Consider the following 27,516-nt stretch of genomic DNA (forward strand, 5'->3'; position numbering starts at 1 on the left):
ATTAATTCATATTAAGATAACTAGTCTGTCCTGAAACAACAGCAGCCTGAGTCATGTTGCCAATATCCCGCTATAATTTTTTTGTGGATATTTCATCCCATATAATAAACAAAGGTTAGCATTTACACGCCTTTACCACTTCTGTTGCCTCCCGTCCTTTCACCCATTTCAGTCACGCCGACATTTAGTGCAGGCTCCTAATTGTTGTGTTTGTCAAAGCCTGCACGAGCGGCCGTGCTGGAAGCCGTGAAGGGAGGTTGGCCACCTCTGCGTACGCCTCCGCAGGTGGGTGGCAACCCTACGCAGAGGCCACCACCTGGCTGCTGGACATCTCTCTTCCAGAGAGGTGTCTGACGTTTCTGTGGCATTGATGTTCTTCTACCATAGCACTTCCCAAGTCCTTCTACTCCTTCCATGATGATTCACGAAGATCACGGACACCTGCTTACCGAAAGCAGAGGGCAGATATTTCATTTTAATAAGAGCTGCTGCATTACTTTGGGCAGGTACAATGTGTAGGGCACGGTATTTTGGAAGCAGTGCTCAAGGCATCCATGGCAGTGGAGTCATTTATCACGGCAGCTAGCCAAACAGTCTGCAAGGTTTTGGCTCTTTTTGCATTTATACCATCACACAGCAGCCAGATGGCAAGATTTCACATCAGCCATGCCGCATACTCTGTAAATACTTACGCTTCAGAAGAGGAGCAAAATTATTAAAGTAGAGAAGCTTGAGCATTCACTAGTTCAATACAGGTAACTTGGGGAAAAATACTTGATTCTGAGACAACCAGTTTAATATCAGGGAAACTAATTACAGCATGTTACATCATAACTGATTTCTCTTTTACAGTACCTAAGTTTGTTACCTTAACCATTAAATGCAGTTACATGTATTTAATCTCTGGTTATGTTAACATATTTTTAGTCTGTACTTAAGTGCAAGTGGGTGCTGTAATAATCAGATATTTGCAGGAAGGTTTATGGCAGTAAGCTTGTTATGAGTAACACGTTTCAAGCAATAAGTGAAAAATAGCAAATACCACTTTCTAAATACTTTCCTTTAAGAAGTGAACTGATGGTTTTACTTCTCAGTGGGGAAAAAACCACAGAGTAGAGTTGGACTGTGTACATGGCTATGAAACTTGTTTGCGTGCATGCAGAGGCACCCTTAGAACAATTGGGATAGAATTTGGTAGAGATAAAATTATCAGCAAGTAGGGAGAGAAAAACGTATGTCATATCCCTTCTTATTGATTTGATATTCTGTTTAGAAAAGGCTTAGCTCTTCCAGGAGTTTGTGCAGATAAAAATACATATTGCAGAGCTCTGTGTCAAGTAGTACATAAAAATACTGGCAAGTCGCATCTCATTTATTTTAGTTCAGCACTTTCTGCTCAAAAAGGTTAGTTTCTTTTCTCCAGGATCATTACGTTTCGTCTGTTGTATAGAAATAAGCCTAACTTCTCTGATATGCAGCCTGAGAAACTGTGAACACTATGAACAAATGAAATACAATGTTTGGTATGCAGTACACTTCTTACTGTCATAGTGGTAAATTTAAGACTCACATGATGTGAGTTATGTGTAACTAATGCAGTCGTCAACAGTGCCTGGTAAAATTTTATGAAGTCTTTTTTGTCTTATTTTGGCCTAAATTATTTTTGCTGATTTGCAGAGAGGTCAGAGTGGATTGTATGATAAGTGTAAGTGCATGTAAACTGGTGCAGAAAGCAATGATAAAAGAAGGATATTCCTGCAGTATTCCAAAAATATTTGAGGAAGCACAGATGTATATAACAAATAACATATCATTTGCATGCATCAGTGAAAATTAGCTGAGGCAAGGTTTGCAAAGGAAATAGACGTTCCTTATGTGGCCAACTGATATATTTGCTATCATTAACAGGAAAATCACATTCTTAGTTTTGTCAGTATCCCCTGCTTCTAGGGAATACCGAAACATTCCTGGTTGTAGCTAATGGGCCAGCACAGGACTAAGTGTATCCCGTTGCTCTTAGATTTGCCTGCTTCCACAGGCCAAAAATGAAACAAACTGAGAAAATGGGAAAATGCAGCTGAGACGTGATTGTTGGTTTCCAATAATATTGAACCGTATACTCGCAGAACGGTTTGAACTTGTCAGGTAAGGTGTCAGCTGTCTGCTCGCTACGTCTGCTGTCACCGTGGGTGCTCAGGGGTAGACGCTGTCGTCACAAATGTTCTCCAGAAGGTGCTTTCCACAGTGAAGCTCTAAGGCTCAGTTATTTATCCCAGTATTGGCAAATACTGGAACATGAAAAGGGCTTGTGCCTGTGCAAAGTATTTATTCCTATGTGATTTTGTGTTTTGTTTAGGCCGAGCACCAGCAGCTATTTTAAGCCTTCTAAATGCAACTGCATTCTTTTTTGATAGTGTATGGCATCCAGAGCCTACAGAGGGAAACATTAATTGTAGACTAAATAAAAATAATGTAAATGCATGTTTTTAATATTTCACATGGCTTTGGTGAAAAATACTAGGGTCTTAATTTCATCCAATATACATGTCATTGGCACCAAAATGAAAATGAAACTTACTCAAGCTAGGGGTGCGAGCTCTTAGCTACGACTGCCCCAGTTACAACAGCCGCACAATCCTGCAGTATTTTATTGCCATTTTTTCCTTAGATCACCCACATTACATCTCCTGGTCTTTGATTTCCTCTACTTCAAGAAATTCACTTTTCATACATGCTTTCAGCAATGTTTTTCTTTTTTAAATTTGCTGCATCTTCCATGTGTGCTTACACCTGATCACAGTCGAATTTACTATAAATAAATGAATAAATAAGTATATCCCTGACACAGGGACACACAATGCTATGGTAAGGGTTAGTCTTAGTGGACAAATAATTCAGAATTCAGAATTTTGATGGAAAGCTAAATTAAGGAGTATGTTTGGGAGTATGCTCATGTAACCCAAATAGCAACTTCACAGATCAGGAAATGTGAAAACCATTACACAAAAATGTGGTATATTTTGAATGTATATATCTGTGTATGTAAGTATACATACCTGTGTGTGTATGAGTATTTCTATAAGGGAGGAACACTTTTTGGCTACAAAGGACTTTCAACATATAAAAGAGAGCTTGCCAAAAATTATTGTCGTATTAAAAAACAATGTCATCTTTCAAAACTTTGTACAGAATTTCTTTTGGAGTTTTCAATAGGCCTTGCATGAGTTGTTTGTGTAGCATCAGGAATGAATCACGTTCTTTGCTACCATGCATGTCCGTGATGTTTTGCCACGCTCTGCTGAGCTACAGCCAGCAAGAAAGTCTCTACAGGCTGCTCCTCCCACCTGCTGTCAAGAGCTGGTGACACCTTACAACATTTCAAATAAAAGCTGTTTTGAAATCCTGCCGGTGTAAAGACTCCAATTGGCTTTTGAGCAATCAAAATGCAGCCAGACTTCTGCTTGCAGATACTTTCACTACCATCTCAGCCATAAGGCTTTCCTGAACTATGTGAAGTCCTAAGAAAGTGGAAGGGATTGTGTGGGATTTTTTTGTTTGTTTTCTAAATGGCTGTCCTGGTTTTGGCTGGGATAGAGTTAATTTTCTTCCTAGTAGCTGGTAAGTGCTGTGTTTTGTATTTAGTATGAGAATAATGTTGATAACACACCGGTGTTTTAGTGTTGCTAAGTAGTGCTTACTCTAGTCAAGGACTTTTCAGCTTCCCGTGCTCTGCCAGGTGCACGAGAAGCTGGGAGGGAGCACAGCCAGGACAGGTGACCCAACTGGCCATACCGTGTGACATCATGCTCAGTACATAAACCGGGGGTTGGTCGGGGAGGGGCGATCGCTGCTCAGGGACAGGCTGGGCATCGGTCAGCGGGTGGTGAGCAGTTGCATTGTGCATCACTCATTTTTTATATTCTACCATTATTATTATTATTATTATTTTCCCTTCCTTTTCTGTTCTATTAAACTGTCTTTATCTCAATCCACGAATTCTACATTTTTTTTCCTGATTCTCTCCCTCATCCCATTGCGGGGGGGAGGGGTGGGGTGGGGAGTGAGCGAGCAGCTGTGTGGTGTTTGGCTGCTTGCAGGTTAAACCACAACAACCACAATGGGCCATTGCCCATTTCATACGTGCGTTATTTGGACAAGGAAAATGAAACTGCTTTTCTTTAAGGTTCTTTTTTGCAGTTGAACGGTTAATCAAAAATAGAAGTAAAAAAATGCAAAGACGATAATTTTAAAAGCCCGGACGCTCTGCTCTGATTTAGCCTCTGACCTTTATGCTCTTGTGCACCCGCATAATTGCAAACATACATACCAAGTATCTCTTTCAAATGAAAGTACAAAATGTGCTGTCATCATAGGATCATCATCTCAACCTCAGAAACAAATTACTGAATACAGCAAATAATATCAGGGTTCATACATCCTGATTGCATTTGTAATTCTGGAAATACTAGGAATTAATATATTGGCTTTTTTGTCGTTGTTGTTAATTTAGGAATTATTTGCTTCACCCACTGCTGTGAATAAAGTACCCACTTTATATTAGGAAAATCAATACTTTTTGCAGTAGATACTTTCTCTTTTTTTTCCAGTTGTCCCTGTTGCTCTTGTTCAGGACAGAGTATGGACCATTTGCCATGGAAAGTCACAAGTACTGTTAAATCAGGGTAACCCCTAAGTGTTTATGTGAACCCCCTTGCCTTCTGTTCAGCAAGGTCCTTCTAAAATCAAAAATATGCGTAGGAAAAGCTTCATCTGCCTCATCTGTGGCTTTGCAGTTTAAAAGAGCTGAAATATCTAATCTAAATAGTCTTGGAGGATGATCTGTAGTTTTGAGGTGAGACCTCTGGCCTGTGATATAAGAAGGTCAAGTTCACTGAGCTAGTAATTTCTTGTGAACTCAGGATCTCTAATGCCTGTACCTGTGTGCAGTGCCTATAGCCAAGGTTTTCATTGAAGTTTATGGGGATAAGCGCATTAGTATACATAAAGGAGGTTAATCAGGCCCTTTTTTGTGTTTTTTTGGGGGCTAAGACGAAAACACTGCTTAATTCCAACTGAAAATGCAGTGCAGTACTTGCTCTGAGCAGAATATTCTCACTCAGTTCCGCAAAGCCTTTGGATCTGGTTGGTTTCACATGACATTTGGGAAAACAGGATAGTTATATCCACTGTAGGTATAACCTTAGCAGTGTGTGGTGGTGCGTTTCCCTCCTCCCTGGACCACCCTATGATCTCAGGAACTCCCGTTAGTCCTTGGCCATTGTGTAACGGGTTGGGCGGTTGAGCGTGCCTTGACCGTGCCAGGCCCTCTTGCATGGCTAAGGTGGGGAGCGGCACTGACCGTACCAGGAACCTGTTGCCTGGCCAAGGTGGGGAAAAAGAGCGAGGATAATTCATTGTCCCCTGACAGTCTTGAAACATTCCCTACCTGGATCGTATCAGGTGGAACAATACCATTGTTATCATCCTGGATCATTCCAGATGGTGACCAGGATGGAAATCTGCTGATGACTAAAGCCAATCGTCTTGTGAACCTATAAAGAGCGGTCCCAAGTGAGACCCTTTGAGCTCTCCTGGACCGCAGCGGGCTGTGCCCAGCATCTCCCTCTGAGTGGGACGCCTCTCAGAGCTCGCAGACTCTCGAGTTTGCGATATTTGGAGGACCATCACTGACAACAGACCTGGGCTGAAACACTGCTCGGGGCTCAACCCTTTGCCTGTTGAGAAATGCCAAGACATTTGACATGAATATTTCACTGGACTCAAGGGGAATTTTTTAACAGATATACCTTTTGTACATTTGTGTCTATGTGTGTGTGTGTGAATTGATTTAGGTAACTGATAGCAAGTGTAATCTGTAATCAAGTCATAGAAGCATAGAAACATAGAATAGTTCGAGTTGGAAGGGACCTTTAAAGGCCATCTAGTCCAACCCCCCTGCCATGGGCAGGGACATTTTCAACTAGATCAGGTTGCTCAGAGCCCTGTCCAGCCTGACCTTGAATGTTTCCAGGGATGGGGCATCTACCACCCCTCTGGGCAACCTGTGGCAGTGTTTCACCACCCTCATTCTAAAAAATTTCTTCCTTATATCTAGTCTACATCTACCTTCTTTTAGTTTAAAACCATTCCCCATTGTCCTGTCGCAACAGGCCCTGCTAGAAAGTTTGCCACCATCTTTCTTATAAGCCCCCTTTAAGTACTGATACGTCACAATAAGGTCTCCCCAAAGCCTTCTCTTCTCCAGGCTGAACAACCCCAACTCTCTCAGCCTTCCTTCAAAGGAGACCTGTTCCATCCCCCTAACCATTTTCGTGGCCCTCCTCTGGACCCGCTCCAAGAGGTTCATGTCTGTCTTGTGCCAAGGACCCCAGAGCTGGACTCAGTACTGCAGGTGGGGTCTCACCAGAGCAGATTAGAGGGGCAGAATCACCTCCCTCGACTGCTGGCCACACTTCTTGTGATGCAGCCCAGGATATGGCTGGCCTTCTGGGCTGTGAGCACACACTGCCGGCTCATGTCCAGCTTTTCATCCACCAGTACCCCCAAGTCCTTCTCTGCATGGCTGCTCTCAATCCCTTCATCCCCAGCCTGTATTGATGCTGGGGGTTGCCCCGACCCAGGTGCAGGACCTTGCATTTGGCCTTGTTGAACCTCATGAGGTTCACATGGGCCCACTTCTCGAGCTTGTCCAGATTCCTCTGGATGGCATCCCATCCCTCAGGTGTGTCAACTGCACCACTGAGCTTGGTGTCATCTGCAAACTTGCTGAGGGTGCACTCAATCCCACTGTCTATGTCATTGATGAAGATATCAAACAATACTGGTCCCAATACGGACCCCTGCGGGACACCACTTGTCACTAATCTCCACCTGGACATTGAGCCATTGAGCACTACCCTCTGGATGCGTCCATCCAACCAATTCCTTATCCACCAGACAGTCCAGCCATCACTGTGGGGATTGTAGTAAATTCTGTTAACTCACTTTGTAAATGTTAAATTAATCAATGATGAAGTGCTGCTAAAATCTTGTGGTCTAGCTTAAAACTATGAATGTATTTTAGATTGCTGCTAGACACATCTAATCCCTTAGATAAAAACCGTTGACCAAGTCTGGCTCTAGGAGTGGATCCAGCCGCACCTAAGCTCCATCAGTTTAGAGAGCAAGGGGGTCTTCTCTGAATCCCATGACTCAATGGGAGGGTCTCCCCTACCCTTTTCTGTCCTCAGTCTCTGTATAAATCATTCTAGCTCAATTCTAACTCTGTTTTCCTTTGTCTGCTTCATCCATGTGATAGAGTGAACCTTGTCATCGAACTCTGTTAAGTCGCACTTTTATAAATCTCTATTAAAATCACTTTCTGCTAATACCTTTGACGGGAATGCTTTAAGCGGCCTCTAAACCACTCATTCATGACAGAGTGTCTTTTTAACCTCACGTTGGCAATACCTTTCTGCGAAGACTTGCTGGGAATCAGTCAGTGAGGAAAAATACTTAAGGTGCTGTTGCTCTAAAAAATATAAACTTTCTGTTAATGCCTGTGGCTTTTAAAATACAGTTTTCTATTTGAAAAACGAACATTTTCAGTATTGGATACCATTGGAAATTTGAAAATTATGTTCTTTCACTGGGTCATCTGATATAAGCACAATAATCTGCTGCAAGTCAGTACACAAATTACTGCTGATTTGCGTTATAGTAATAGAGGTATATTTTCTGCTGCCTATAGAGTATATAGTTAGGAAACAGTCTACTCCATGGAACTGCAATGCATGAGTGAGAAACATCTACTTACAGTCAATGGAGAAAATCTGTAAACTGCATAACAGTAATTTTTTACTTGAATTCTTGGTAGAAAACTCTACTTAGCAGACAGTCTGCTGCAGTGATAAGCCAAAAATCTTTTATTTCTGTGTGCCAGGCAATGTAATGCTTTACTTTCTAGTAGAAGTTAATTTACATTAAGACATGTTTTTATCAAGACTTTTTCCTGGTAGATGCAATTGGTAGATGTTCAAGTTTATTTCTCTGATTTATAAGTTTAAAATTATTTTTAAACCACCGAAGTATGAAAGTGGATGTGTCACAACATCTCCCACATGCTTGAAGTTGACTGAAAAATTCTGGTTTTGCCAAGCCTTCCACAAAGGTGCAGATTCTTTGACCGTAAACACTGGGTTTTAATAAATTAGGCTTATATCCACCTGACAGAGGAAGGGCTGCAGGAGCCATTTAAGAGATTAATCTTTGAGAAGGTAACACTGGGAACACAAGGGAGAAACAAAAAAAAGCAAGAAATATCTGGTGGATCTACAAGGAAAACACATTGCCCAGAGCTGGAAATATGTTCTTTTCAGATTTCTTAATGCTGTGATTTCACAGACTTCTCTGTGTGTTGGTGCTCAAAACTTTTAAGCTAAGATTTTGACTTCATTAATAATTGATCATCTCCTATCTTTCTGCTGTTTTATGGCAGACCAGACTTCATCCTCTGTGGTGTGTGTGCAGCTCTTTGTTAGCTGTAGCAGATGTCAGTAGGGGTTGTGTGGGTATGTGCAAATGTAGAATTTCGCAAATATTCTGCTTCAGATATTTCTTTGGGATCCAGCCTTGTTTATTATAGAAAATAGTTATGTTTTTGAAAGGACTGTGTTTGCTTTTCCAGCCGTAACTATACATTTCTCTTTCACTATCTTTGGTTCAAAAAACAGTTGTTTTCTTCTTTTTCAAAAATGTTAGTTGCAATTAGATGTAGCCAAAGTACTCCTAGGGAATTTTGGCACTCTTCATATATTGAAAAATGACTCAAATATTTTTACTAACCTGCTCAGTGTGAACATGACATAACATTTGTTGTCGTCTAAATCTTTAATATGTTAAGCATAGAAAGCAACAAGCATGTTGTTTGGAACATATGTATAGTTATTTATACTGGAAATGGTGGTAATATTATTTAATACTTTTAACGTACCTACAACATGACTTTCAAGTGTCATCTCAAAGATATGGCCACTAACAATCACTGAGTTCATTCTATTTATTTCAGGAGGGCTTAGAGAGGCTTTACGTGTAGGAACCTACTCTAGGTTGTGTTTAAGTTATAAAAAACATGCACATGTGGTTTGTTTGATGTTTTCTTCAGTGGAAGTGTGTAGAGCATAATGAAGAATCAGTTGGAGGTGAGTGAAAGAGAAGGGTAAAAAAGACCAAGCAGGCTCAGAAACTCTATGTGCACCCTGCCAGAAGGTTCATTTCATCCAGTTTGACCCTTGAATGGTGTAAGTTCTGGTTACTGCCTGACCATTGGTGGCCTCTGGGGGTATCAAAAGAAGGGCTCTAGATGCAGATTCCTTTCTATAACCCTGGAAGTGTTTTGTCCAGTGTTCTTTGTGGGGAGTCTCAGTTTTTAAATTGTTTCAAGCCTCGGTCAGCTAGATCCTAGGTTTCTTAGCCTTATAAAATAATTTGTAAACCCTGTTGTAGTGTTGGATGAGAGGCTGAGATAGATATATTTACGAGCCAACCTTCTGCATTATGTTCTTTTTATGTTCTCACATGTGTTAGGGTGCAAAAGTAGGAGTGTTCTAATTTTATAAAGTTGAAGAAAAATAATAATAGTATTATTCAGGACTAATTTTAGTTGTAGGGGCCAGTCACAGACAGTCAGTCATTTTCCCAAGGAATATGGTCCATTGAGGCATAAGGAGAGATACCTAATTCCAAAATAGATGTAACTTCAACCACCAAGCTCCATGTCCACAGAGCTCCAGTTTTCTGTGTCCTTTTCTTTTTCAAGCTGAGAAGAGTACGGATAAGCTTAGGAAATAATTTGTCTGCATTGATTTACCCTGTTGCTTATGTTCCAAAGCATCAATACCCTTTGATTAATTATTTAATAGTACAAAGGATGGAATAGCTGTCAATTTTAAAAAAAAAAATCTTTCAACAATTGAGATGCTCTTTCCATTTTTAAGAAAAGAAACGGAAAACACTCTAAGTGAAAAACGCAGCATTTTATTTTTTGCTATTAAGTTAACTTGAAAATATTTTGGAGTTCATATTTTTATTTTTATACCTGTCCCTATGAAAATGAATTATCTTGATAGACAATTTTGAACTTCTTCAGTAGAAATTCGTATCACTATTAAAATGGGGAAACTTTTAATTTTGTGGAAAATATCATTCAAATTTTAGAGACAAATCAATTCTGAATCACTTCCAAAAGCTAAAGCTCTGGTTCTAGATCAACTTTACTTAATACTTAATTTAATATGCTGCAATTTGAATTAACTGCTACTGCATCTATGGGTAAAATCTGAGTTTGCACTGTTTGGAAGTTCATTTAATCCAAGTTCCTTGTTGAAAATTCCTATGATATTTCCCAGTCAATCAGTTTTTGTGGAACTTTCATCACGAATTCCTCTAAAATGGAATATATGGTAAAAATGGTAAAAGTTATTCAATTGTTACTTTTATCTGGAATGTGGAAGTCCATTCTCATGTCCTTTCATTTCCTTACCCAGATCAGAAACTGAACCTGGGCCAGGCAGGCCTAATGGCCAAGATACTGATCAACTACTTCAAAAGCACACTTTTTTGTCTTAGATCTCTCAGGATGTTTTTTTTTTTTCCATTTCTGACAGTACAAAGTGATTTGTTTATTTTTTTAAACTTTGGGGGAACAGGAAAATACTTTCCCATATAACTCCAGGCTTGGTCAACAATTTTAGCAAAGTCTTAATCCGTTAAATCAGTCATGCCTTGTGCTTTCCACGTGCTCCGCAGTAGGTGCAGAGAGCTGATAAGCGTTACAGGGTGTTTTGAAAGCCAAGAAAATACGTCTGTGTCAGATCAAAGGCAGAACTGAGTCCTAGGGTTGGATATGTCCTGCCAGTATCCTAGTCTTATTTTGACCAGAGGTCTATTTACAAAGCTCTATAATAGGGGCTCCAGGGTGTCCTTTTGACTAATAACAGATAATCTTTCTTATGTCCTGGAGAATAAAGATTAATAGACCTTTTAATTGTATTCAAACCGGTACGTTACAAGATTATTGCCTTAGAAGTGCCAAGCCATTTAGTCTAAAAGGAAAAGTAAACTTGATTTCTTCTGTAAACCTGGAAAAATACTTCTCTAGCTAAAAAAGCCAAAACCAATTCCTACATTGTAGTGCACCAATTTTGTGTATTTCTGCTGGTCATTAACAGTGTATCACTGGAAACAAAAGCCTGTCCTATCATTTCAGAGGGGAACACAGAAAAAAGAAGAGAAAAAAAAAAGCAGCTTACTGTTGTTTTCAAAGTCTGGTAGCACAATTTTGACATTTTTAGTTTACAGCTACAGCAGCATCGCTGTATGAAACAGGTTATGCATAATAATCTTGGCTGACAGATGGGCAAAGTCATTCTTAAAAAGAATGGCTGAATGATGCTGTCTTGGCTGCATTTCCGATGAAAATAAGAGTCAAGCACGCAGAGCTTTTCAATACAAGGAGGAACTTTCAGCCTAAACCCCACTTATCTTCTAGGCAGATTTAACTTTGCTTACAGGCAGGTTTTTGTTAGTATTTCAACAGTTCACTAGTTATATTAATTATTAGTCACTTTGCAGTATCTTGTGTGTAAGCTTATCTTCAGTTTACTTGTTGATCTATGGCCCAGATAGTCATAGGACATTTTTATGTACTGCAGAAAATATTTGCAACATTATTAATCACCTGAGAAAAACCAACCAGGTGAATAATGAACTTCCATATTACCGCCATTATTATTCATTTTAAAAATAAAATGAGCTGCTCATGCGTAGGTGAATCCATTTATGATCCCAACATTTTTACAAAGATATTTATCAGTCCTCCAATAAAAGGTGTCGCATCATCTTCCCTATTGAAAACCAAGCAGAAGTTGCAGCAATTCATTTGTATGGAAGGATTTTGCTCTCCCAGGCATTCCATCATCAGCCTTTCATTTCAGTTTGAAACCCATAATGCACTGAAAACCTAAGACAAATGAAATCTGAGATACCTAGATTTCTCCTGACTGCAGTTCAAAAGCTGACGCGGTTTCAGAGTGCTGGTATAAAATGTTAACTTCCTCGCTCTTCACATTTCTGGTTATCAAGTGTCATTCTGAAATTTACAGTTAAATAGACCACATTTCCCCTGCTTACATTCCAAGTTTTCTCCTGTCTGTGTTTGCCAGTATTTTGCTGCTGTTTTACCCACTCCAGCATCTGAGATTCCCTGCAATGGTCTTTAACAGAAAACTAGGGAATTCCACTGGGACAGAGCCCACAGCACTGGCACGCAGGAAATCTTACTGATAAATTTGCTCATCAACTTGAGATATATTTTAGTAAAATAAGGATAGGTAACAGAACTCCTTTCTTGCTCTTCTCACAATCTAAAGAGAGTGGAGCATGCCCATCTAGCATCTCATGATGATCTGTTCCTTATTCATGGATTAGAGGAAAGACAAGCAGAAATGGAAATGGTCAATATTTTTCATAATTTTTTTTTTTTTACTTCGGTAATTGTTCTTTTCCGTGTTTTATTTTCCCCTTTACTCATAGTTAAAAGCTTTTGATCAAAAGTTATCATCGGCATCATCATTGTTAGTACAGCAATAACTGCTTTAAATTATATCTTCCAGAAATTACACTCCTGAAAGCTACTTCTTATTATCATCCAGTTTTATGCAATTTTTGCTTTTGAAGGCATGAACCATTATGTAAAGAGCTGAATGTAAATGAAATTTTTTTCCCATTTCCATATCTATTTCGAGCCATAACTAGGTGCTGGGATCAGCGAATTCTACTGCACAGTCACTGCTTACAGTAGTGTTCAGCTGAAGACCTTGACGGAAAGGTAGCATAATACTCTGTCAGTGTGTTGTGTCACAAACTACTCACGATCATAGTTGTATTTTTTTTCTCTTTTTTTTTTCTTTTTAATGGCTAAGTATTGTTTTGTCCTTAGCTTTCCTGCAAGAACTCCAATTGATTGATCTAACACAGTATGGTATTACGGATTTTATCAACTCTTGAAGTGTACTAAAAGAAGCTCAAAAGCTTCTTCTAACTCCACCAGATGTCTAAGCCTGCTTAATCACTGGTAATTTAATGGACTATTTTTAAATCTCTTAGCATCATCAACGACTGATAAGCTTTGGATAGTCCATAGCAGATAAAGAGACCATTGTTGTTTTATTAATGGTTTCTTGACTGTTGGTGACCAATGCAATCAACTATGTCATGTCAACAAAAATCCTCTAATCACATTTACGGTAAAAATATTCCTGGACACAGATGTGAAATATTCAATGTTAGGAAAAACAGTTACAGATATATTCATCACTGATGTTATCATTTTGAAATACGAAATTTTCTTTTACTTCAGACTATGTTCAGACCTGGACAGGCCAGGTACTGCCATTTCCCCTGAGGACATGAATACTCCCTGATAAGTTGTGGGAGTTACCGACACTCACAGCATTCATTCCAGTTTGCAGGATCAGTATGAAAACAGAATTATCTTGTGTGTGCTGCAGGCGGGTTTTACCAGTGTGCTGATACTATGAACGCGGAACATCAACTGCCTTGAGTTCCCATAGGAAATGGGTAGAAACTCCCTTTGGCGCTTTTGAAAATCCAGAAATCCAGATCCTAAGGCTAAAATTGGCTGCCTTTTTTCTTTTTTAGGTTTGAGATAGCAATAAAATGAGATTAGTCACGGTTTAGTGAAGTGTGGTTATAAAAAGTTTCTCTGTAAGAAGTAGATGCTGCTTTTAAAATGGCTATGCAGTTGATCATATAAATCTGATTTATCTGAATTTTTACTAAAATGCTGAAAAAAATCTATAGTCATTCAGGTGTTTTTTTCTCTTTTTCCCATAATATCTGTATAACCATTATTACTAAGTACATAAACACATTAATGAAGGATTCACACAGTCTGCACTAATTGAGAAGCAGCTGCTTCTTAAGAAGTTGCTCGTGGAAATGAAGTGACCTGTGAGCTTGTGTGTGTGTTTCACTTCAAAAATTTCAGAATAATGACCTGAGATGTATTTTTCACAGTCCATGGAGATTTCAAGCAACAGGCCTCACACCCCAGTTTCTTTTAAATTGTACTGGGCACAACTGACATACACGGTATTCTTTCTAACTTGTTTCTTATATGCAGTTGCTGCAGTCATAAAGCGATTCAGAGGGAATGTGCTCTTTAAGAAGAGGCAAATAAAAGTAAATAAGAAAATAAGAGTCATATTTATTATCTTAGCCTAGAGGACTACAGACATTAAAAATACAGTGGCACAATGTTAAAATAATGTTGAACGTCTAAGCTTAGATTGAAAAAGAAGCAAGCAAAACAAACCCCATATTTTTGAAGAAGAAAAAGAATGGCACTCCAGTCTTATTTCATCTGAAAACAACCCATCTCTACCTGGATTCATGAGAAGTTGTTTAATTTTAAACATATGCTAGCTAATACAGACCCAAGGAAATGTAAATACTTTTTTTGTTTGTTGTTTTTTTTTTATTTTATTTTATTTTATTTTATATAGAAAGAATGAAAATCCTTTGTAGTGGAATATTGAACAAAATGCTCTGAAGTGCTTCTTGCTATCAAATTATTATGGCTTCTTACAAACCATTTCCTTTTGTCATAACTTTTTTTCTTAATGTATTTTTTCCAGGTTTTATTAAAAGGTATTTACCCTAATAGTGTATATTTAAGTGACTATACTAAAAACACTCTGCTACTTATGATGCTGTGATGGAAGTTAGATTTCTCTACCAAGAGCATATATTTGCTTAGTTGTTTTTTTCCTTCAAAGTTTCTTTATGCAATTAGGCGTGATGGATTATAGTTTAGGGTTGTTTTTTTTTTTTTAATATGAGCTTTTGGAAAAGAGCCTGAAATGCTAAGCTTCATAGTTTACAAACAAGAAATCCTGCTGAAATGTTGTTAGAAACATATAGATGTTGCACATCTGCAGCAAGTGTACTGTATCATCACCAGTTTTCCTTTTATCTCCAGTGTTTGGACATGGAGGAGAATGCTAAGCGCCCACATCTGATGCAATAAGATAAGGAGAGCTGCAGTTCTGCTTTTATGCTGTAGACACTGCAAGCCTACTTTTCTTAGGCTTGGGTGCAGATAGCAACTATCTGAGTGTGCCAGTTTACCCTGGAAAAATCATGAGGTCGTAAATGAAGAGTAACCCACTCAGGACAGCTTAAGTGCATTGGACTGTCTTGGTGGAATTCAGGTGCCTGACCGTGAGTCTCTAACATTACCTTAAGCATCCCAAAATATCTGAGACCTCCTTGCAAGACCAGCATATGTGATAGGCAGATCTGTACCTTGGTGAAGTAGCAACTGGAGACCATGCAGGCCTTCTTTTTTCAATCTTTTAAGTGGAAGTACTGCCCCCACCTTGGCAGTGTTTCCCTCTTATTCTCACGTGCGTTGGATCCAGGTTTCTTTCATTTTGATCCCTGGTGCTTTTAGTCCAAGGGACTCTTTTATTTGCCAAATGGAGTAGGACTACCCAGAAATTCATCAGTTTTGTCTGGAAAAAAGTGACAAAAAAACAGCCTACAAAAACTGCAAAGGTAAATAAAAGAAAACCTGGCAGAAAAATGACATCTCTAAAGTTACAAAAAAAACCGCTGGGCGTAGGATTAGCTATACTGGGAGCAGAAACATAATATCTGTATAAGGAGGGGACTAAAATGAACATTTTAAATAATTATTAAAAAGCATTATTGAACTAATCTTAACCCTCAGCACTCCTGAAATCTTCCACCCCATCTCTCTCCTTTGCATCTTTGTGTTGAAACCAAGATTGTATGTCCTGAGACGAAGAGATGCACAGCTGAAGGTCAAGTGAGCCATCATACCATTACCTTTATTGTGAAATAGGACCTGGATTCTGAGGGTTCTTTCTTCTCCTTTAACATTACAGTGTAGATAAGGAGTGTGTTATTTTTAAAGACTCTTAACTTTTCATGCTTTGGTTCACATGATGGAGTATCCTCACAGAGCATGAAATGGATTCCTTTCAGATTAAATTAAGCCAAAAGACGTGCTTCAAAAATTGGTCTAGACTAGCTGGAAGTAAAAACCCTGCAGCACACACTGTGTAGACATCCTGTTCTTCATATCAGCTGCTTTGCTTTACAGATCTGCGCCCGCTGCACTGCGCTGCTTGTCAGTGTAAATGCAGCCTACCTGTGCTTCTTGGTTTCCCAGTCTCCGATGCTTTGGGCAGCGTGGCTGGGGTTTGCTGGGTATTAGAGAATCACAGAATGGTTGAGGTTGGAAGGGACCTCTGGGGGTCATCTGGTCCAACCTCCCCTGATCAAGCAAGGCCACCCAGATCCGGTTGCCATGTAGGGTCATCTAGATCCACCTCCCCTGTTAATGTCTGAGGTGCTGTAGATTTCTGCAATTTGTATCTTCTTGAGGCTTGTCTTCTTGTAAGCCAGAGTCGCAGTGTGTATTTCTGTCCCAGGAGAGACTACTTGAGCTGTGTGGTCACTCAGCTTCCACATGTGATCTCATCAAAGCTATCCACTTCCTCTCCTGAGTCCTGTCCACACATGGCTCATCATTCATGTGCTGTCCTGCCTTCTTCCCAGCAAATGCTGAGGACTTAATTTGTTTCCACCAAGTATGTAGAAGAGGGAAAAGGTGTGTTGGGAGTGGGGAGGGGATGTTCAGAAAGTTATGGTTGATATTTCATGGCACATCTACTCCACATGTACTGAGCTTCCTGATATAATGGAGACCCAAGCCAGTAGCTTGTGGTAGGCAATGCATCACCATGAGAACTATATTGAGTCCAGAAATGGTATAGCTGTGCTCAAGCGCAGTGCATGCAAATGCAGTTGTACTGCTTGCAGATCCAAACTGGCTTATGGGCCACTGTCCCAAATGTCTAGAAGTGTCTCATCCTTATGTTCCTGCTCTTGGGAGAAGTGAATGTTGCCGGCTAGAAGGTCTCTGCATCTATAAGTTGCAGTTCTCAAAGAGTTCAGGTGCAAAGGTGGCTATATGAAGATTGGGCATAGTCAGAAGCTGAGAGTCGAGGTTTATTAGCTTCGGACTACTCATAGCAGGGATAGATCATGCATGTGACATAGGACCTACTTACAGTACAAGTACTAGTCACTCCACGTTTAACTGCACACTGACACACAGTTCATGCTGCGCATCCGTGCAGTGGTTCATTAAAAACATTTCCTATTCAGGTGGATTTATCTTTGTGCTTTTCTTAAATTAATTCTCCTCCAAACCACACTGAATCATCTTTAACATCTGAAGCAAGGTGGGAAACAGAAATGTACAAAGGGAGTAGCTATAGCCCAAGAGAGTTCTTTCAGACACAAGATGTTAAACTGCTTTTTGATCAGCTGCTTGTAGAAATGTACATTAAACTGTAAACCATGGTTCTTCTTGTAACCAGCTAATGATCCTATCAGTAGCAGACTAATTGCCTCTACCTCGTTCTAAATTCTGCTTCATCGAAAAAGCCAAAGTCACATTCTGATCCTGTTAATCACGTTCAGCTTTGAAGAGTACATAGTGGTTGTGTGTAAATTCAACTTCTCTCCCTGGTAATTTGTTTGATTGCCTGTTACTTGCAATCTGCACTAACTGAATAAATGTGTTCTGCATCCTGATGGGAAGTTATGACTTGTGTTTAAGCTATTATAATGCAGATCTTTTGCCTAGAAATTGGGGTAAATTTTTCTCCCCTTTCTGCTCTAAAGTACTTTCAATAGAAAGAATGAAAAGCAAGGGTGTTAACCCTTTGCAGAAGGTAATAAATCAACAGAGTAAAAGCTATATTTCTTTAATGCTAGGTTAATAGCAATCCTTATTGCCTGAAGGCTTCTCATCAGCTTATGAATAAATAAGTAAATAAGATAGTAAAGTATGAGAAGGAGATGCTGGTGCTATATCCTTTTATCCTTTTCCTCCATCTCCAGCAATATGTATTGTCTGTATTGTCAAGACCTAGAACACAGTCTGCCTATTCATTACTTCTTTTTTCATTTTTTAAAATACAATACACACACACAAACACACACACATATTCTATATAGTGCTACGTAAGTCTTTCAGAAAAAGACTGAACATATGCCAAATTACCTTTCAGCTTCCCACATAATTTTTCTGAACAAATGGGCCACTGGATATGTCCTATAAGCACAAAACAGTTGTTACTGGGACATTTTTATTGACACTGGATCTGTGTGATAATAAAGATTTACTGTGATTTTACCTTTGAAATCTCCTGAATCTTAATGAGAATTTTTTCTCGCTGTTCTGAATTTCAATGAGAAATAATCTGAGTGTCATGGCCATGTTAAATATGTGTGAAATCCTTTTAGAGTACTTTCAACATTTTAAAAATAAACAACTTTTTTATGGAGGCATTTTTTCAACATTAACTTTCAGTATAAGAAGCATTCTCTGCTAAAAAGAGGTTACACTTGGAAAATGCTAATGTAAAAGTTATTTATAAAGAGAATCTAAAGTTGACTCTGAAATGTTTAGTTCAAATGCTGCCTGGAAGTGTGGACCAGTTAGTGATTCCTTACCAGATCAGCCTTTCTGAAAAACAGACTATTCATTCAGACTCCAAAATATTTGGAAGCAAGGTCTGGAGACTTGGTGTTTATTAATTCACAAAAGACTTATACTAATTAGCAGGGTTCATTTCCCAGAGGTCCACCTAGGCTATAGAAGCCAGCCCCCCTGCACTCCTCTTACAGAAGAAAGAAGTCCCTTCAAGCAGTCCATGCGAGCATCCAAAGTGGACTCCTGCTCTGAGTGATTGTTGATTCGAGTCCCTCCTCTCTCTCCAAAGAGAAAACACAAAGAGTTTTGCCTTCTAGGGGTGCTTCCCTCATATTCTGGGGTGCTCCTCTGAGCGACATTGCTGCTATCAGATGGCAATAAATTAATTCACTCTGGAAGAACCAAAACTTTTGGACCATCTGCAGACAATGACATTTTCTATTTACTGTCGTAGTATCTCAGTACTGAAGATTTTAAGTTATTCCTTTTCTTAAAAGGATTTGCTACTCATTATTTGCTACCTGTTTTCAAATGTTGGGGCAGGGGTCTCCAGTCTTGCTTGTCTGATTGCTCTAAAGAGTCATTTTTCCCCTCTTATAAATGTACTTGTACACTTTTCTGTGTTTTCTTAGAATCATAGAATCATAGAATCATTAAGGTTGGAAAAGACCTCTAAGATCATCGAGTTCAACCGTCAACCCAACACCACCATACCCACTACACCATGTCCCTAAGCGCCTCATCTACACGTCTTTTAAATACTTCCAGGGATGGTGACTCCACCACTTCCCTGGGCAGCCTGTTCCAAGGCCTGACCACTCTTTCAGTGAAGAAATTTCTCCTCATGTCCAGTCTAAACCTCCCTTGGTGCAACTTGAGGCCATTTCCTCTTGTCCTATCGCTAGTTACTTGGCAGAAGAGACCAACCCCCACCTCACTACAACCTCCTTTCAGGTAGTTGTAGAGCGCGATGAGGTCTCCCCTCAGCCTCCTCTTCTCCAGGCTAAACAGTCCCAGTTCCTGCAGCCGCTCCTCATCAGACTTGTGCTCCAGGCCCTTCACCAGCTTCGTTGCCCTTCTCTGGACACGCTCCAGCACCTCCATGTCCTTCTTGTCGTGAGGGGCCCAAAACTGAACACAGGATTCGAGGTGCGGCCTCACCAGTGCCCAGTACAGGGGCACAATCACCTCCCTACTCCTGCTGGCCACACTATTTCTGACACAGGCCAGGATGCCGTTGGCCTTCTTGGCCACCTGGGCACACTGCTGGCTCATGTTCAGCCGGCTGTCAATCAGCACCCCCAGGTCCTTTTCCTCCGGGCAGCTTTCCAGCCACTCTTCCCCAAGCCTGTAGCATTGCCTGGGGTTGTTGTGGCCGACGTGCAGGACCCAGCACTTGGCCTTGTTGAACCCCATACATCGATGGCCTCAGCCCATCGATCCAGCCTGTCCAGATTCTTCTTTATACAGTGCAAACTGTAGCATCCATCTTTCAAAGGCATCAGCTTGGACTAGCTGACTTCTTATGCTTGTTTATTTTTCCTTCCCTTCTCATGATTAATTTCTTATGCTTTGTATCACATATGTTCTTCTGTCTTGTCCCACATTCCAGTCAAAATCTAGTTTGCTCAGGGGGCCTCAGCTTCCCCAAATCTCAAGACTGGATTTTCAGCATTTGATCAGCCAGAAATTATTTTTTTCTTCACCTTCACTTTTTAATGTTTTGCCGTAAAAACGTATCACTCATCTTCTCATGGAGTTCAGCACTCCTCTCATTTTACTCTAATATTTTTCCTATTAGTCTCTCTTGCCTGATTTAACGGACAATATTAAAAATGCCGACTGCTTCACGGCCATTTATTGTTTGAAATAAATCTACCCTTTTTCTTTTTTTAACTGGCTTGCCGCGTTGCTGGAGGACACAGAATGAAGCCTCAGTTTTACCTTCACATTTCAAGAAAATGTCAATTTTGATAGGGAATTCAACTCCTCCATTCTTCCTTTAAAAATACATTATTAGGTCAATTTACTTCTGTTATTGTATTCTGTTCCTTGATCATTTTAATCCAAGGCATCTGGCCCGAATCGGTTATATTCAGTGTTGGGTTCTGGTTCAAAAGAACTGATCACAGATGTGCTGACCCATGTGAAAGCCACTTGAAAGCTCAGATTTTATTAGGCTTTAAGATTCCTGCCTTACATTTTTAAAAGTCTTGTGCTAAGATTATAAAATAAAGAACTCAAAAAAAATCAAGGAATGAAAAAGTCAGAGCTTTAGAGGTAGAAAAAGAAATAAAGGCTTAAAGAGAGAAGAAAAGTTCAGCAGGAAAAGAAGTGTCATAGAAAATGTTTTGAAAGACTTAGTAAAGCACAGGCTCTGTTACCGCAAAGGAAATGGAAAGGCACTTGAGGGATCAACCTCTGGCATATTGTATTCTGATTATTAGGAGCACATGGGAACACTTTTTGGCTACAAATTAGGTGCAGTGGAGACTGCTGTTTTGTTGGGACCGTGTATGGCACCTAGCACAATGGAAAATGGTACGAGATTAGGTGGTATAAACAATAAGTAATAAACAGAAAACAAAAGTCAATGGACTTGGAGCTTGGCGAAGGAAAGTTACTGTCTATATAGACAGCATGCAGCGGGCACGGTTGCAAAGCAGTGCAAAGCCACCCCTTGGACTGGGTCCTCTCTCACCATGCGCTAAGGGGCTTCTTAAAACCCTGGGTTTTCCTGCCTGCGAACAGTGTGTGACATGCTGCACCATTTTGCTTTGGTGTGGTGTAAAGTCAGACTGCAAACAGAAACTGTTCTAATTATGTTCTCCTCTGTTTTGTTTTATTTCCATTTCATTTTGTTTAGGTTGACCTGCTTGTCCCCACAAAAATCACTGGCATAATTACCCAAGGAGCTAAAGATTTTGGTCACGTTCAGTTTGTGGGATCCTACAAGCTTGCTTACAGTAATGATGGGGAACACTGGATCATATACCAAGATGAAAAACAAAAGAAGGATAAGGTAAAGCAAAAAGAAAATTGATATTTCGATTGCATTTATAGAGGACTACATCTGTAGTAACTCCAGTGCTGGAAGCCTGTAGATTATTGCATGCTGCCTGCTTTATAGGGTTCCATATGCATAGGATCCCACAGATAAAAGTCAAGGTGAATAAAAAAGAGTCATATAACACAATGACATTCACAGTGCTTTAATATCATACCTATCAGTGCAATGCACCTGATTTAACACTATTAAATATGGGACATAAAACTTTACAGTTCTCCATTTATTGGAATTATTTCTTCCTTTAACTCTAGAGGAGAATGTATATAAATAGCAGTTTATTTGTATATTCAAAAACAGTGTCTCAGTGCGTATTTTTATAAGTATGCACTATTTTCTGTAATTTTCTGTACACATTTTTAGTGTACCTCATTACCTAGCCATTTTGGATTGATTTTTTTTTCCTGGAAATTAATCACTAGGGTTTCAAATACCCAATGGAAAGATTATTTTTTATTACACTATTAAATGAATACAAAACATAAAAAGTTTCACAACTTCCTCTGCAAATGTTTAATGAGAGGCATAGAGAAAGTATCGGTGTGCTGATTGATTTACCTGGAAGCATTTAACTTTTCTCTTGTTATTTAGGATATTATTCATTATACCTTTCCTTTAAATGGTATAACACTTTTATACTGCAAATACCTGAATTCATAACATCATCTGTTAAGGAAGAGATTGCAGCATATGCATTACTTAAGGGAAACGTTAAGTAAGCTGACAAAATGTGAACTGTGTATTAAATATCTTAGTGTGATTATGTCTGATTGAAACAAAAGATACATTAATAAAAATACCAGATGGCTGATATGCCTGATAATGCATGTCTCACATCTGGTGTTTTTAACATCTGTATTCAGGGTGTTAAATGTTCCCACTTGTACTTACTTTTCTTATAATAAACAAAAATTCTTCAGTAAAAAATTAATACCTTTCATATAGGTCAATTAAATTCATTTTTTGAAGTCATGAGAAAGCTTTTGATATATATTGATATGTGTTGTATGAGTACAGGTAGATCTATTGATGAGGGGTTAGACAACTGCATCTCTTAAATTTCACTGATTTTAAATGATTGATCAAATGTACACCCATTTATTAGGGGAAGGTGTCCTAAATTACTGGATTAAATACCTACATAACTGTATGTGTGTGTCTGCATAGACAAGTTATATTTGTAAGGTTGTTATCCAAAGATGTCATCTTTGGGACATCAACAAGTCCCACTCTTAAAAGCCAAATGGCAGTTCACTGTGGTTTTATCCTGCTCTGAGATTTTTCCCCATCAAATTCTAAAGGATTTTAGATAGGGAAAAGAAAATCAGTTGTTTTAGCAATCCAACTGAGATGGTCCTGACACCAATGATTATGGATGTGTCTAGTATAATTGGTTGTCAGATAAAAATTGGAAACAAACAACTCACCTTTCATAGACGTACCATAAATGCATTCAATATAAATGGCAGATAGTCACTTCAGTACTTTGTACACATCCCATTTTAAATCCCTGGCCTTTAAAAACTGAAGCAAAAGATCTACTGTGAAGGAAATGTTTTCTCCAAGCCAAACTTCTATTAGCAAACTGTTGCATTCATTTTACTGAAAAAGGGAATGAACATGCGTTCAAGTCTCCAGTGAGAAACACAGTAACAGTCACAAGCAAATCTAAAAGAAAATGCACTCTCACTTAATAGCACTGTTCCAATCTACACTTGTTTATAACATTTGCCAAGGCAATTAAATTCTTTTTGCTTTCATCATCAGCTGGATTGTTAATTGTTATATGCATAGTCCGTTAGGAACAATGGAAAACTCTGAATCATTGTCTTATTAAAACATCTCACATCCCGTATTAATTAACATCCCTAAGAATAAAATAGATGCATCTTGTTATGCTTCTTTAACAAATCAAGAGCAATTAAAAGCAGAGTGAAATCAAATACATTTTGCTGGAAATTAGAAGTTATAACTGAATTTAAATTTGTACGAAAGAAACAAGATCACTTGATACAAGTCTGGACCTCAGTCTTTGATACATAAACATTAATCCAAAATATCTTTACTATTTTTAATTTTTTCCGTATAACAAAAGTCTGGAAAAGTCAAAAGTCTGATGGCAGAGTCTGACATTCCAGAAATGCAAGCTGTCAGTCAGTGAACTTGGCAAAACTTTATAGGAGGTAGGACTGGAAAGGATCTCAGGACAGCACCTAAACACATACCTCTTGACTTATGAAGAGACAACGCTCCTCTCCTCCCACCCCCTCTGAGGTCTTCTCAGCAGAAAATGGGATTCAACAACGCCCAAGTCCCGTCCTGCCACACTCGGAGTAGCTGCAAACAGTTCATCGTTAGAATTAAGGCTTTCATTCACCTGTCCTTCACCTCATACAATGCTCATATCCTGCACCATTCTCCATCAGATTATTATTTAATATGTTTGTAGAAGCAGCCAGTGATAAAAATTCTACTACATAAGCAGTCTATTCCAGTGTTCAAATATCCTTAAAGGTGGAAAGGTTGCTTATCCCCCTCCCTGCAGTACATCCACCCTGTCCTCAGAGGACACAATAACCTGATTTTATCTTCTTCTTTTCAGACAGTTTGTTTTGGTTGAAACACGTTAACTTATTTCTTCTTAATTTTTTCGTGGGGAAAAAATAATCTTCATTCTTTCAGTCTTTCCTCAAAGGGTATGTTTTTTCAACCTCAGATCATTCTGCTTGGACCAGCTCTTCATGAAGTGTGGTTCCCCAAGCTTCTTGTAGTGTTGCAATCTTTAGCGCAGAACCACTGCCTGCTCCATCATTCTCCATATTGTACCTGTGACATTGGGTATGACTTCCTAAGGTTTGGCTTGCTACTCATCATTATTAAATTGCACCATTGATCTTCTACTCACTTCTCCAATTTGTCAAGACTACTCTGAATTTTGATCCTACTTTTCAAAATGGGAAAAGCTTGGCCACATCTGCACTTTCAACAAGCAAATCTATTTCCATCATCCAGTTCATTACTGAGAATACATAAATTGCATTTGGCCAGAGGCATGGAGCGTCATCGAGTAAAACCTTCCAGTTTGACACCAAACCCTTCACCACCGCTCCAGCTAGGTGTGTGTCAATGCAGTGTGCTCTGATGGGATTTGCCCACTGGATGTGTATAGCATGGCCTGCGGGCAGTGGAACAAAAATATAAATGAAAAATAAAAACAGCCGAGGAAAAAGCAATGCTGTGCCTCATCCATGGGGAGCAGAAGAGAAAGAGCATCATTGGTCCTGTCTGATAGTAACATCTTTGCACAGGATCCACAACAATTTCTTTAGCTTAAGTTAAGATACAAGATTTGGCCCACAATGCAAGAATGCTGTAGAAGAAACCATGTTTTCACAACAAAGTGAAACTTTCATGAAATATTTCTTCTGGAGATACAAAACGGAGGTAAGACAGGTACTGGCAACTATCAACAGCAGAAGCATAAATTATTCATAATTTATTCTCATTCATTGTATTCATTAACTGAACATCTTGATTTCTTCTATGAAGGATAGAATATATAGATTTCTTATTTCCTCTGCAAATTATTTACTCATCCTATACTCACCCTGTGATCCTTATACAATCATCCAATAATTTAGGAGGAAGATGGTTCCAAAAACTTTCAGGGAAAGGAGGACAGGATAAAAGAAAAATAACTACTTTGAAAGTCCTAACAAAATACGTCATTTTACATTCTGGAAAAGCAGAGATAAAAAGACTGTCTCAGACATCGAAATTATGGAGATATTGGTAGGCTGGTAATAATGATTTGTGAATGAATATTGTGACTTTAAAACACATCAAAGTAAGAGCTGAGAGCTTAATTCTGTCTGCTGCTGAACATCTCGCTGTTCAGCAGTTTACAGGATGCATCCTAATGTCCTAAAGTGTCAGTGGATCTCAGTGAATTTCTGAAGTTATTCACTTCTGCCTCTTCATCATTTGTGAAGTTATTTTACAAAGGAAAAAAAATATTGGTATCTTGTATTCACAAGTGCACTGTCTGCAGCCTGTATCTGTGATCAATCTGCAACAAATTAGTTGTTTCAAACAGAAGGAAATATGTTTTCCGTTTTCTTCTTTGCACCATTTCAAATGGAAAACTTGTTCCAAGAACAGTGGGCTTCTGCGGCTCCTGTTTGGCTTTTGCTATTTTAACAGCCAGTCATTTGAGTTCACATCTGTGCTGAACTTCTATGAATGCAGATGAAAAGGTACTGGGGGAAAAAAGCCATGTCTTTAAAAATGAAGCCTTTCTCATTCATTTTGAATAGTCTGAATGAGTTGCCTGGAAAATATGAAAGCTTTTCCTGTTGTCTTTAAGAAGCAAAATAAATTACATTGCAGGCTGACAAGTAGGGAGAAAATATATTTTAGAAAAAGGACTAGAGCTAATAGCTATCTTGTTTTTCTCAACTAGAGGTCAGTAGCTCACTATGCCTCCAAAGCTAAGGACATCCAAACCAAATTTGACCTTTTTTTTTTAATCACATTCCACATGTGATTTATAAATTGCACAGCCTGCTGTAGATAACTCAAGGCCAGCTGCAATGTCAAATGGCATTTTAGAGGCTGTTTTTTAAAATAAGATGAGAACATTTGAAAGTAGCCTAAAGGAGTCTAGCAGTCTGCAGTGCTGTCAGCCATTATTAGCCATCATCAGCGCAATTAACTGCAGGTAGGCAATGTCCAGTATGCAAATGGCCGCTGGATTTGTGCACAAAATGATTATAAGTTATAAGTTATATGCTTTGCATGTAATTGCCATAGCAACGGAAGACAGGAACCTGCTTATAAATGAAAAGTTAGATCATGTCAGGTTAAAAATCTTTCTTCTAGATTTGTTGATGTTTTTTTCTGTATGGTATTTAATTATTATAACACCTGGTTTACACTGATAGATTCAATTCCTACATATAATCTACATACTTGGCACAGTTAAAAGTTATTTAAAATGACATTTAAGTTATTTAAATTATTATGATTTAATACTATTATTTATACTATTATATATATATTTCAAATCTAACAGTAATATTTTTATTTCTGCACTGGTTTAAATTATGGGTGACTTCTATTACTTTCAGCTGAGTTAACATGATTTGTATCAGATGGAGACCTAGCTATATTCATTCTAGGTTGTGCCTCCAGCACACATCTCTTTCCCTCAGACCACACTAAGAGCTGAAGGAAGACAACATGCTCATATTAACAGAATTTACCTTGAATTTCTATAAGCATTTCTGAAGGGAGGTTGGTCTTCAAAATATTTCTATTTTTGCTTGGCTTTGAACCTTCTATCATAAAGCACTTATAAACTATGTACAGTGGAGTAAATTCCCATTTTAGTAGCATCAGTAGATAGATCAAGTGGAAAAAATAAGAAGAATGCGATAGTATGTTTTGCAAGTTTAAAAGTTTTACCTGCCTGATACCTATTCTGAACTTGAAGAAATAATAAAGGTCATGTAATACATACTTTTATTCATGTATCACGGAGAGGGAAAAAAACAGTCCTTCTGGCACTGGACCCTTTTGCATAGCTATCCATTGCATGCCAACCAACTCCTGACTCTTCAGCCAGTCCCAAGAAAAGTGCTCGATGAAGAAGAAAAAAGGAGGATGGCTACGATCAGGAGTGGAAAATTTACACCCACCCACAGAGGTTTTATGTATACCAACTGAAAAGAAAGAATGTCTTTTTTCTGCTCTTAATCACTGTAAAACCACATGTGCATGCATACACACACATACGTCTTTACATATGCATGTATGTATATTAAAAAAACCC

At 38.9% G+C, this 27,516-nt stretch overlaps 1 protein-coding gene across 2 annotated transcripts in view; it reads left to right on the forward strand.

Moving 5' to 3' along the window:
- Positions 1-27,516, forward strand: part of EDIL3 (EGF like repeats and discoidin domains 3) — a 263,797-nt gene that overhangs the window by 226,988 nt on the left and 9,293 nt on the right. For both annotated transcript variants that reach the window (XM_075136303.1, XM_075136302.1), the window contains one exon: positions 21,483-21,638. In XM_075136303.1, the coding sequence (XP_074992404.1) occupies positions 21,483-21,638 (156 nt within the window). The remainder of the gene's footprint in view (positions 1-21,482; positions 21,639-27,516) is intronic.

This window comes from Calonectris borealis, chromosome Z (genome assembly GCF_964195595.1).
Source record: "Calonectris borealis chromosome Z, bCalBor7.hap1.2, whole genome shotgun sequence".
In the NCBI taxonomy this organism is placed as follows: Eukaryota; Metazoa; Chordata; class Aves; order Procellariiformes; family Procellariidae; genus Calonectris; species Calonectris borealis.